Raw genomic sequence first — 13911 nt, 5'->3', positions numbered from 1 at the left:
GTCAGTACTATGACGCCTTGGGATGAGAACGGGCTGATATATATATATATATATATATATATATATATATATATATATATATATATATATATATATATATATATAAGAAAAATGTGTAATTTATATATAAATTTATACAGTATATGTATGCAAATATTTCTTAAATATATACATGCATGTGTGTGTATTGATATATACAAAATAACTATACACAGTACACACACATATATTATGTAAACACAAACTTTTATTTTGGATGCGATTAATCGCGATTAATCTTTTGACAGCCCTATATATATAATTGCAATCAAATATGTGTGCTATAAAGCTGCAATTGCACGTTATTTTTCTCAGAATTATCTCTTGCAATTCTGACTTTTTATCGCAATTCTGACTTTTTTCTTGCAATATTTTTTTTTTTTGCGAGTTTATATCTCACAATTCTAAGAAAAAGAAATTCTCAGAATTGCAAGATGTGAACTCTTAATTGTGAGAAGAAAAAAAAAGTCAGAATTGTGAGGAAAAATATATACCGTGTTCCGGTTTTGTGAAAATAGTATGCAAAACGTTTTTAACTTGCATCTAAATATTACCTCAGAAACATATCTGTATATAAATAATTTTTTTTAGGCAATTGCGGTTTATTGATTGATTGGATTTGTAATACTAGAAATTGAAGATAGTTGAGTGCATTGCATTGTGGGATATAGTATTTCACACAGTGTGCTCGGCTTGTGTACTGCACAGTTGATGTAGATATGTAGGTAATGTAGATAATTTGGGCATTGAAAATAATTTTTTCACTTGAAACTCAATTATTACATACAGCTCTATTTTCAAAAGCAGTTTGTTACATAACCAAGCAGTGTGTACTTGAACCCAGTGTCATCTCAATGTTCTTCCAACAGACTCGAGGACATGAAGATGCACACTAGGTCTCCATCTCAGCCTCTCAGGTAACTTTTCATTCCAAACTTCAATTTCGTTTTCTTTAAAGGTCATAAAGAGAGGTCATTTACATATAATAGTCTTAAAGGTACAGTAGCACAACCACCTGTTTAAAGGTTTTAAATGGTTTTTGGTCTATAAAACGGTTTATAAATGAACTTTGGATAAATAAATAAAAAAGTAAACTTCTGAAACTATAAAACATGGCGCTCTGAAATGCTTTGAAGTAAGCTGTTGGCTCAGTACACTAGCTATTTTACCTAGGACCTCTGAGGTTTACAAGTTTACAAAAATAGCCCAAGGAATAAACACAGCCTACTTACGGTTGGCGTTCTACATACTTCACCCTCTAAAAGACAAATTATACCCCGGCGTATCTTAATTTCCAACCCCTCCTTGCGCACAACGCTAACAAAGCAAGATCTTGAAGTACCGCTCGATAAGAACAGGACTCTTCATCCTCGTGTGCTTGATGTCGTCAATAATTTGAACAGGCCCCGTTTTAGCACGTTTAACCCAGATGTAAATTAAACACCCCTTCGTGAGCAAATGCGCAATCCTTAATTAATTTCCCATGAAGAGCGGCGAGTTGAAGAGGCCTCTTGGACATAATGGGCCCTCCTACACTTCCTGTCGCAGCTCCTTCTCACAAGGATGAAGGATGAGCTTTTGGCAAATTTGTTTGTTTTGCATTTAGCTGATAGAGACCAAGATTGAGAGAGGGAAAGAGGGAAAATATGTATATCTATATAGTAGGCGTCTATATATAGAAGTGTTTGATACATTAAAAAAAGAACAATAATTAATTCCTAATGAAGATAAATTAATAAATTTTTCTTCTAAAAACATGTTCTTTTTGACACAAACTCTTCATCAATTGACCTTTCGCCGGCCCCTCCCCCAAAACGGCCATTGTCCAATCACACATCATAGCAACCGTTACTATGTGAGCAGGTCCGACAAACATTAGCAAGATGGTGAAGCGTGCGCCCACGGCGTTTGTAAATCGGACACTAGATACCCCGAGAGATTGTCTGGAGGAGTTGTGTTCTTTCCATTCCCAAAGCCGAAAACACAACGTGAGCGATGCCTACAATGGATAAAACAGTGTGGACGGCCCCACTCCCAGTTAAATGTGTCGAACATTACGAAGCATAAATACGTCTGCTGGCTGTGGTGTCGATGGCTACTTAAAGTTTTTTTTTTCTTTTTTTTTCTGATCTGAAAAACTATCCTATCTGTTACTCCAAAAACATAATATTGTCTGAACCGCGAGTTTTATGATCCGTTCCCCCACTAATAAATATTATGGTCTCAACCGCGAGTTTTGTGATCTGTTGTCCCCCTAATAAATATTATGGTAAGTGCATTATGAAAGACAAGCAATGAAAGTTATTTAGATGCAAATTAAGGCTATGTCTGGTTAAACAGTTATTGTGTGATTTCCAGAGGTGGAAAGAGTACTGAAAATTTGTACTCAAGTACAAGTACCGTTACATTGCTGAAATAATACTCAATTACAAGTAAAAGTACTGGTGTCAAAAAAGTAATTAAGTAAAAGTACAAATTACTCTTCTCAAAAACTACTCAGAGTACTAGTTACTAATTACTTTTTAGCTGGCGATAGTTAATGCATTACCAATAAAAATATACAACCAAATCATAGATTTATGTAGAAAATAGCTACTTTTAACACATTTTTACCTTATTGTCGAAGGACATTAATTATTGGATACTGGAATTTCTAACTTCAATATGACACCTTGAAATAGGCTATGTCAATGTTCAGTAGGCCTAGCCTATAATTTTTAATACCATCGGGAAAACTACTACATACTAAATATTTTAATATCTACACTTTTGTCCATCCATTTTGTCAAGGCAATCATTATTTTCAAGCATTGAAAAGCACAACACTCATTGTAACAGTAATCTATTTGAATGGAAAGGTTTAATTCAAGTCTTCTGAAGAGACACGTCCACTTTATAAGGTGAGATTTTAATTTAGGCTTTTGTTTACATATTTAAACATTGATCAATAACCATTACAATAATCTAATATTTACTCACTCAGTGTATTTGTCTTTACAATAGGGTAACGTGAACTGTTGCAATAGCTCACACACAGCACAAGGAAGCTTGATTTCAATTCAAACTGAATTTAATTTGCAAAAAGACTAGATTTTTCATAACTTTTGACAGCATTTAATTCAAGAGCATGGAGAGATTGGAGCTGGACGTCATTTGAGTCTGCAGTGAGAACCACTTGGAGAGATTCGCGATTACACATGATATGACACAGTCCGAGAGCGCACACTCAATATCCGAGTCCAGTTCATTCGTAGCCTATATTTGAGAGCTCGCGTCCAGTTTTCTGCGATTACATGAATGTGCCCTCGCGTTATAATATTGTTCGTGACATTTGCCATTAAAATATGCCATAGAAACTTGCAGGTATTAATAAAATTATGCGTAATAGGCCTACCTGCAATCCCGCGCTGAGAGGAGGCGGGTGTGTCAAACTCGCTGTCGTTGAGATGAGAGAATGAGAACGCGCAGCTGGTATCGTATTGGTGTATAGGCCAAAATGAGTATTGACAGATATTTCAGTATTGATATGTATCAAAATATAGATATTTTTACAGTACTACTATGTAGTTTGTTGTTCCAAACTTTCAGTCCAGCCATTAATCACTCTGAGCTCCTCGCCTCCTTCATGATCAGCTCTTCAAAACCTGCTGCGACTGCGGCGGCTTTCATTCAGTCCAAATATCAGGGGTTTTATTGGTCCGTTTACGATCGAATATTTTTATTGGCTACCGAAATGCCATTCAAAGATTTGAATATCAATTCAAATTGTACTCAGTAACGAAATGTGATTTTACAAGTAGCGAAGTAGATTACTTAGCTTAATATGTACTTGAGTACAAGTAAAATTACAGATTTAAAAATATACTCAAAAAAGTACAAGTACCCAAAAAAACGACTTAATTACAGTAACGTGAGTAGTTGTAATTCGTTACTTCCACCTCTGGTGATTTCGTTTATTGTGCGTTGTCAACTTGAAGCATGAATTTGAGAAAGAAAATCATTTTTGGAAGAAAATGCACCACATACTTTTGTCAATGATATAAGTTATAGCTAAAAGATTGTAAAAGCTTTCAGTTCACCCTGCCTAATTGTAGTTGAAAAGTCAAATTAAGCTTGATTAATGATATACTGTGACTGATCAGATAAACTACAGCATTGAGAATATAACTCCCATGTGTTTTGCAGCATTTAAAATTTTAGTCATAGTGTGTTATGCGAAAAAACACACATAAGAAATTATTGCTGACAGAACTTTTATTTTCAGAGAGTTTTTTCATTCACACAAAAACACAACAGTGAGTGTCTTTCAATGCTTTTAAACACTTGTTTTCTTGTTCTTTGTCATATCACAAATTATGTGTATGAACACCGGTAAGCATTAGCCTCGACAGAGACGTAGATAGTAGTCGTGTCTCCTTCATTGCGTATTTTTATATTTTGAATATATCCCTCCACTGCATACTGTAACCCCTTTTGCCTCGATCTGGAGGATATCGCGGAGGTATTGCTCCAAAAATGGTCACTGACACGCACGGGTATACCTCTCCCCGTCATGGCAATCTGTCGCGCTGGTCGTGTTTGACCATTTGTTTGTCGGACGTAGCAACAGTAACTAAGGGGTGCGGGGCTCGGCGAAAGGTCAATTGACTTTCACTGATGAGATTAAACTGTGAGTCAAAGTTTTTGGAGTGGGTGAAAAAGGAGGAGAAGCTGTGTGGGAGATTGTGATTAGTGGTAGAGAAAAATAAGACTTCAGAATGAATACCAGAATAAGAAAAAAAAAGTGTAAATAGAAACCAAAAGTAGAAGGGAATTTTACTAGGCTGATTTTGGACCCTTGCCTGTAACTTTCCCTGCTTCTTTATCCTGATTTATTTTTCCTCAAACAAAGCGTCGTTTAAACAATACTCTGGTTGCCTTGTTGTAGCGGAAGCAATGACTCCGTTAAAAGTTTCTTCTAAACAGTTAATTTCCTAGCAGAAGTGTTTGGCAAGAACATAAACGGCAGTTATGAATAGTCAGTATGGCATTTTTCATGAAGCCAGGGTGGATTTTGGAGATGAAATGATAGTAGTCAGATTCCCAGTAGCAGCCCAGACTATTTTATCTTGTTTATGAAGTGGTCTTTTATATAATTGCAGACCTGCTTTTGGCTTCTTTTTACTTCAAATCCACCCTGAAAAGTGTGTGTGTGTGTGTGTGTGTGTATCAATTCATTCATATATATACACAAATTATTTATTTACTCCTGTAGAGTTTGCAATACGGTGTTAACATCTAAGTGTTAAGATTTGTACGTGATTTCAGCTGATTTCATGCCTGTCTTTGTGTTTGTGTGTGTTTTATAGCCGAATGAAACCCGCAGCCACTGTCCAGGGTTCCATCTCCCCCCTAAAATCCTCCAAAGTCCCACCATCCTCTTCCGTCTCCGTCTCTGCCTCTGCCAAGCGCATTGACCGCTCTTCATCTTCATCAACCAACCTCAAGAGGTGAGCCTGACCTCCCTTCTAATCAGCTTTCCTCCAGTCTTCTCTACACTCTCCATATCTTTCTTCTGTCTGCTTATTCTCTCACTTGTCCATCAACTCTTTTGTGTAACTTCTTCCTCCTATTTTCTTTCTCTCCTGTCTTCTCTCCTCCCAGCTCCCTGGTGGCCTTCTTTCCTCTCTGTGACTACCCTATGCTCTGAAACGGAGAGCCGTAAACGCAAGGAATCAAGTTGGTTGCTCCGTGCTGTTGGTGCACTGGTTTCAAGCGACTCGTTCCCTGCCGTTTATGTAATCAAATAGCCAGAGCCATATCACCTACCTACTACTGTTTCACTCTCTCCAAACTTGCACTTATCGAGTCATATTGATGTATTTTTGGACCAAGTGCATACCCACTAATTTCCAGTACTGTTCAGACCATCTTGAAAAGCACTTTCTAACACTCTCCAGCCGTGGGCTGGGCGATATTTTATAGATGTATAATAATAAATATGGGAACATTCTCCGAAATTTGACTATTCTCCAGTAATGTTAATAAAACGTTAGTTTAAAGCTATCCGGTCTTTAATAATGTTCTCAAAATGTAAGCGAAAAAAGTTATTTAAACCTCATTTATAAGAAAAAAACGTTTTGGTTGGATAAATATATCTTACGTTTTTTACAACGTTGCTAACTACTTGTTTCTCATTTTGTTCGTTTTTTGTGATGACACAAACTTATCATTGAATCAATTTTTATTTACATAAGTAGATGAAACGAAATTACATTTGGCAAGTTAAATTAATTTAAGTTTAAAGAGTCAATTTTGAATAAGTTGCCCAGCCCTATTTCAGGCTGAGAGTAAATACAATCTCAGCCAATCTACATGCAATTCCTCATCCCTTTATCAGAAGATTGTCCATGATCTCCGTGTCGTGCAGTGTAGATATGGGTACGAGTGTGTCCTCCCTGTCCTCCACCCTTCATGTCTGTTTCCCCTCCATCCCATCCTCCAGCACCAGGTTAGCCAGCTCTTTGGGTAACCTGTACGAACCAAATGGCGAAGCAAACGGCTCTGGGAAACCACCTTCCCCCTCCTCGTTCACTTCCCACCCCGTCCGCACGGGCTACAGCAGCCCGATCGCCCCACACAATTACCACTACGAGGTCAACAACAACAACAATCAGTATAACACCACCAGCACCCCGAACACCAACGGGGTGAGCCCGAGCAGCGGGGCAAAAAGTGTGACCTACAACCTCAACCACACCAGCCTGAGCGGACCTTCCACCAATGAAAGGCAACAGGGGCACCACAGAAGCCCCGCGACAGGGCTGAGCGGGCTCTCTGCACGCTACCTCAGCCGGTCCATTCCCGTAAGTGATCTCTCCTCCCAAGATACACACCCAGCAGCAGCATTTCATCAAATTTACCATGGTAACCATTTGTTTCTGCTAAGATGCTATAGTTACAAATAGTTCACAAGTATGGCTTTTCTTTCTTAAAATCTACAGTGGAGGGTGCCTAATATATTTATGCTTATACTGTTGAAAAAATTATATTTGGAATTTAATGAATAAATTATATTTGGAATTTAATGTGGTCACTGAAATCTTTTGCATGTGTAATACGTTAATAAAACTGTATTTTTTAAGTTAATATTTGATTCATATGCACTTTAATTATATACATTTCCTTTTCTATTTATATATATATATATATATAGAGAGAGAGGAGGGTTTCTAAGTCTGGAGAGAGACACATTTCTAAGTCTGGAAGCTTCTTGAACCTCTTAAACTAGAACAAAAAAGATTCCATATATTTTTATGTTTCACAACTGTAACAAAGGTATTTTAGTGGAAACTATGGTTACCATGGTACTTTTTCTCCCAAATCCTTCCTACTTTACTCTGATCTAACACCACACATCTCGGTTTAAATATTGACGTTTTCTCTAACAGATGCTTTTAAATGCTTCCCTGAGCATGTTGCATGTGAATACACCCTCACGTGCATGTCACTCATGTTACATCTCACTCTGTGTACGTCTTTCTCTACTGTGTTCTCAGAGCGCTATTAGATGATCTAATATTTACTCAATTACTATTGTCAAGTGAGCTTTAATCAAGTGGTCGGGATGAGACCATTTTTTTTATTTTGAGCTAATCCGTCACCCTTCAATTTCTGTGAGTGCATCCCACGCTGATGGAAATTAATACTAAATAAACAAATATTAAAAATGCAGAGCAGGGATTCATTGGGGATATAATGAAGGCTTTAAAACGTAGCTAATATGGGTACTTTTTACATGTATGGTGGAAGGCTGACAGCTCTGATCTGGTTTGGCACTAACATGGCTGCTAACAAGTACTAATGACACCTCAATGCTGCTGTTTGATGCAATGGGAGTGGTGTACGCTGCAAATATGTTCAGTATTTGAGTTCAGTAAATGTTCCCCCGCTTCAAGTAGTTCTTAAACTTTTAGGGCCCTATCTTGCACCCAGCGCAATTGACTTTGTACACCGACGCATGTTTCATTCCTATTTTGCACCCGCGCAAAGCGCGCTTTTCCCTCCACAGAAGCACGTCGCTAAACTAGGGAATGAACTTGCGCTCCCTGGGCGGTTCAGCGCAAAAAAGGAGGCGTGTTCCGGCGCAAACAATCCCTGGTGCTATTTTACTGTTCCATAAAACAATTGCGCCACTGGCCAGAAAAAACCTAGTCTAAAGTCAGTGGCGCGTTGCGCGTTGTTCATTAGGCTATTTTAAGGGCGCATGCTTGACCATAATGTATCGCGTGCACAACGCGCATACACTTTCTCTAATCTACACAGAAGCAGCCGTTTTCATTTTTGCAAATCATATTATTACAAACTAGATAGATAGATAGATAGATAGATAGATAGATAGATAGATAGATAGATAGATAGATAATTTATTATAAAATCATACATCTAGCTTACACATTTACCCACATTATTATATACCTGTTTAACCGAAGCTAATTTGGGTGTGTTTCTCGATCCCCAATGTCACTGGGGATATTCTGGGGATATTTAATTTGATTTTATCAATCAATAAATTCCACTAGAAACAAACCTTGTTGTATTATTTTAATTTAATACTGTGAAGCTGCTTTGATACAATCTGTATTGTGAAAAGCGCTATACAAATATACTTGACTTGACTTGACTTGACTTGACTTCTCTCTCTTTTACGGCCGTGACGAGAGCGTTGCTCTCCTCGGCTGTGAACCGCTCCTGGCGCGCGCCTGGCAAATCCGCCGTTATAATAGCAATACGCCAAGGAAAAAGCGCGTCTGCTCTTAAAGGGAATGTGAGATGATGCTCTGATTGGGTTATTTCACGTTACGCCCAAACCACACCTATGAATAATGAAGCTACTTCAGACCAACCCCTTTTAGATTTGCGCCAGGCGCAAGAGTCATTTATCCCGCCGGGAAAATAGCAACAGCGCCGAGACCCGCCCACAAAGTTACTTGCGCTTTGCGCTTTGACACTTGCGTTTCAGATCGTTAAAATAGGGCCCTTAGGGTTGTTAATCAACAACTGATTCGTATTTTGAACTGGTTTCGGAAACTAAACGATCGGTTCAACGTTTGTGTTGGTTTATGTTCTTCCAACGTTCATGCTCCTCCGACTCAGAATTAACTTCATGCATTTGAATGCTGACTAATTCGCAAACAAAACATTGTTATATTAGTCAAAGACGATTTTTTGGTTGGTTCTTAATCAACAACTTACTTGTTGAACTGGTTCCAAAAACCAAATGATTTTCTTGAAGTTTGGTTCAATGGTTGCGTTTGTTCATTTATGTTCTTCCGATGCAGAAACGAATCATACGCAAGAGAATGCCGATTGATTCGCAGACTTTGCTGTCTGAATGCATCTTTTTTTTGTTGTCAGTTGTGCTCCCTAAGACGTATGTAGACCTTTGTGGCAACAACAATGGTTCTGATTTGCATATATCAGTGTTCTGATTCGCGAATCAGTCACCCTTTTTAAACGTATCATACATTTTTCCCCATGATTAAATGGTCTCTAAATGCACCTTTTATGTTACATTCTCAGTTCCATCTTACTCATAATTACTAAACGAATCATTCATGGAACTGTTAAGGAATCAGAATGGTTAAATTGAATCTGATTCAGAACCAAAAGCATCGAAGCTAGTGTGTGCAGTTTCGTAAAAGCTAGCTTTGAAAGCATAACATAACATGAAGAACTTCACAGGTTGTTAGAGTTTTAACCAGTGTAACTAAAAGTGTTTATGAAAAACATTGCCTAGCCTACCTTTAAATTTCTCCATATATTTTTGGCGAATCAGTGAAATCGGGGTCATTGATCCCAACTTGTAAAGCTTTCATCTTGTTTTTATTTGTAATATAAATATACGTTTTATTGGAGCAATGAATGTCGAAAAGGTCTAGGTTTATAAGAAACGCTTGACCACTGCAAAGAAAACAGATTTATCTGTGGTATTGCGTGACCTGAAAGCACTCAGACTGGATGGAAAGGTTGATTTTAGTTGTCTGTTGTGCTTGGACCTTCTCCAGAACTCTTGGAAGTGGTCCAGCATCAGGGAATTCGGTAGTTCCCCTACAATTTCCTGTTTAGTGCATTTGTTCCCCATTGTGAATCACTTTTTTTTATGCTTCAGCCAGTGTACGTTTATCATGTGATTTTCGCAACTTTCCAGGCAGAATTTCTTCCTGACTACCCCGTTGATGTGATTGACGATTGGCTCATATCACCGTTCTGGATCGTAGTGCGCCGTCTTTGTTCAGAACACTGAGTCACTCCTGCTACACGTGTAGGCGTTGTAAAGTTTCACTGCAGTGATGATGAATATCACATTCTGTCTTCCACTGACAGCAGCACTGCGCTCCGTTAAACAATCTTCCTCAAAGGGCGATCAACTGACAAAGTTTTTTGACGCTAGGTGTTTATAGCGAATATAATTACCGTCAATATATCATCTGTTTTCTTGCTGCTTAAAATGCCTGCTTCAGGTTGTAGTGAATTAGTATAAAGTTGTCTCATTTCTTATCATTATCATGTTATCAGATGCAACTCTCATTAAAAATGAATGACTTTGCTTGGTTTTTCAGCGGCAGGGCCAAACAAAGCTTTTTTTTTTTTTTTTGCACTTCATAATTCTATTGAATGATTTTGAACATGGTACAATTGTGCAGATTGATCTATATATTCTTATAGGTAGCTGAAAACATGATCAAAGTAGTTCAATAATTTAAATTACATTTAATAAGTGGACATTCTTTGGATGTGTAGAATATTCGTAGAACTCAATATTTAAAGGTGCTCTAAGTGATGTCACGCGTTTTTTAGGCCAAAACATTTTTTGTCATATACAGCAAACATCTCCTCACTATCCGCTAGCTGCCTGTCCCCTGAACACACTGTAAAAAAACAAAAACAAAGCAGTCTCTGTAGACAGCCCAGGCTCCACAAACGGCAACAAAAACAAACTGGGCTAACCCGCACCATGAAACATAAACTGTTCCAGCCAATTACCGACAAGAAGGATTTGGGGGTGGGGTTTGGGGGATTAGTGCGCGGATGAGGAGGAGGGAGGGTCTAGCTAGCCTCCGTTTTGTTTGACAATACTTTGAACGTCAACAAGAAGTGACGTCAACCAACATCACTTAGAGCACCTTTAAGATTTTAAATTAATGCATTCTTCCTGGAAAGTTGCGTTCAGACAAGCCGTTTTTAACTTTGAATGAATTTTCAGGATGTTTACAATCAAGGTCAGATTCGCACATTCGTCAAGATGTTCCAATCAGATGTTCAAACAATGTTATGCAGCCATATCAGGGCTCGAAATTAACTTTTTTACTTGGTAGCACTGGTGCTCCCAACTTCAAAAAGTTAGGAGCACCAGCAAAAATTTAGGAGCACCCACCAAAAATGAAGGAGCACCACAACTACAAATTATATATTAACAAATTTTATTTCATCCTGTGGCCAAGATTTGAAATTTGGTCTTCTGGCTCTATATCACCCCGATGATATTGGCACATGATTTGTCATTTGACATAAATTTAGTGAAGGCAAGCTCTTCTTTGGCGATGGTGTATGCGGTGTTATATTCATAGACAGTATGGTTATATTTGACGTATCCTGCCGATTAAAAGCCTTAATAATTGAACCTGATTTGTTTGCCACACACCTGTCCCTGCATTTTTTGCTTGGCACTTGGCACTCTATTGCTATTAATATGCTGTATTAATCTTTGTTAATCTTAGTTAATAAAAATACAGCTGTTCATTGTTCATTAATGTTACTTCACAGTGCATTAACTATGTTAACAAATAAAAATAAAAAAATTCAATAATGTAGGCTATTAGTAGCCCAAATGTTGAAATTAACATTAACAATGGTTAACAAATTAACAAAGTGCAGTTTATTAATAGTACAACTGTGTTAACTAGAATTTAATAAGTGGAACATTATTGTAAAGTGGTACCGATTTGTTATACACCGATTCAGACGTCTCGTGAGTGTGTTGGACAGATCAGTTGTTTTAACCATTCATTAAAGTGAATCGGTTCAAATGAGTTATTAGTTCGCGAATCGGAGTGTCATTAGTGGATGTGTAGCATACGGCAAGCGTTGTGTGATTATCCCTGTAGTTTATTTTTTAGCACAATTCACACTCCACGGTAATTTAGGAGAAAAAAATCTCCCAATGCTCCACGTGAAACTTCGGTCTTCCGCCCTTTTTCTATCGTGTCAAATGATTTTGATTAATATGCGCGAGGGAGAGAGAGCAAGACAGTGCTCGTGTTGTTTGAAGACGTGAGAGTGCGCGCGCGCGGCCGGGGCTTTCTCTCGTCAAGCGGAGCAGTCACTCACGCACCGATCAAAGGCTTTGGCGGCCGCCAAAAAAAATCAATGCAGGAAAACCCCCGGGATTGGTTATATAACGTTGGATAGAATGACGGTCCGGCCATCGCGTATCAGCGCACATAAGGTACACACTGTGAAGTAATTTGCAAAGTTTTTTAGAGAAATGAAAACAGGTCGCACCACAACCATTATTTGCACTCGCACAAATGCTCCCAAATATATTTTTAGGTCGCACAGATTAAATTTCAGGAGCATATTCGAGCCTTGCATATGTGCAACATTTACGCTTGTAGACATTTCTAATTCGTTGGAAACCTGTGGGGCTTCCTGCGGTATTCTGTGGGCACAAATTTGCTAAGATATTCTTATCAGAAGTTAAAAAGCGTTGAGTAGCCATATTATCCAACTTTTACGATTTTGAATGAATGCGAATCTGGTGTTATTAGAACGTTGATGAAACGTTAGAAAACGGACGACACTAAATGGAACACAATGCTTTCTGTTGCTTCACAATTGTCTGCTGAACGCTTTTTCTTTTCTTCTTTCGTTTATCCCTCCCCCACCCCCCTTGCAGCAATTGAGTACAATTAGCATTCAGTTGTGCATGTTGTACACCTGTGTCTTCTAACCAAAGTGGCTTTTTTTGCACAAAGTCAGTGTAAAAAACACATTTAATGCAAATGTATTTCTTCTCTGAGCTTTGACCTTTTATTCTCATCTCACCCTCATTTACATCAGCGAGGGCTGTGATAGTAATGTCTCAGGTTAGCTTTTTAGACAATTATTTAACTATCCTCTGCCATGTAATTTTCTGTAATTATGTTTAGCTTTGTAATCATTTCATCTTCTGTTTTTTTTTTCCCCCTCTTTTACAGTCCCTTCAGTCTGAGTATGTTCAGTACTAAAGCCGCCACTTTCCGCTAACCCCCGTCCCGCACTGCTGACCTGGTTCCGTCCCATGACGCCTTCACTGTGACCACCAATTCGCTGGCTTCCTTACGCAAAGGGGAACGAGGCCGAAAGCAGATGCTTTTGAAACCGAACGGCTCATGGTTAGCCTCGTGGTAATGATACGTCCGAGCTGATCTGGAATCTGCTGCATGCTGTTAAAAAACACAAACTTGCCTTGGCCATCCTTTCAAACCATCTCTTCTTATTTTTTTTTTATTTATTTTTTTTAGATACTGTCCATGTATGAATATACATAATTGTACTGAAAAATATTTTTAGATGAAGAATTTTGTACTTTTTTTGTCCTATTTTATCTATGATTCTTATGCTCAGTGACGAGGTTCGTTGGATATATTTCTGTGTCTTTGGATTAGGGAATTTGTTCTGACGTAAATATCACGTTTTTGTCTCCTGAGTGTACTTACTGAGTAACATATCAAGTGCGAGGGCTATATTTGAAAGGTGCAAAATGGTTCGTCAGCCACGTGTCGTCTTCAAAGGGATTTTTGGCCAGCGAAAGGGATAAAGAGTGTTTTCTTTATTTGCGGTCTACGGTGG

The 13911-nt window shown here is 38.2% G+C and overlaps 1 protein-coding gene across 4 annotated transcripts in view; it reads left to right on the top strand.

The window, feature by feature from the left end:
* Nucleotides 1–13652, top strand: part of cdc14ab (cell division cycle 14Ab) — a 44976-nt gene extending 31324 nt beyond the window's left edge. Inside the window, exons 13-16 of one of the 4 annotated variants that reach the window (XM_084417936.1) lie at nucleotides 909–956; nucleotides 5388–5528; nucleotides 6524–6884; nucleotides 13278–13652. In XM_084417936.1, coding sequence (XP_084274062.1) covers nucleotides 909–956; nucleotides 5388–5528; nucleotides 6524–6884; nucleotides 13278–13307 — 580 coding nt within the window. In that variant the 3' untranslated portion in view covers nucleotides 13308–13652. Of the gene's footprint in view, nucleotides 1–908; nucleotides 957–5387; nucleotides 5529–5682; nucleotides 6139–6523; nucleotides 6885–13277 lie in introns of those variants that run through there. The other 3 variants (XM_084417937.1, XM_084417935.1, XM_084417938.1) reach the window with 3 other exon arrangements.
* The last annotated feature ends 259 nt before the right edge of the window (nucleotides 13653–13911 follow it).

This window comes from Rutilus rutilus (assembly GCF_951802725.1).
Source record: "Rutilus rutilus genome assembly, chromosome: 8".
NCBI lineage: Eukaryota > Metazoa > Chordata > Actinopteri > Cypriniformes > Leuciscidae > Rutilus > Rutilus rutilus.
This window is presented reverse-complemented; position numbering and strand designations above follow the sequence as displayed.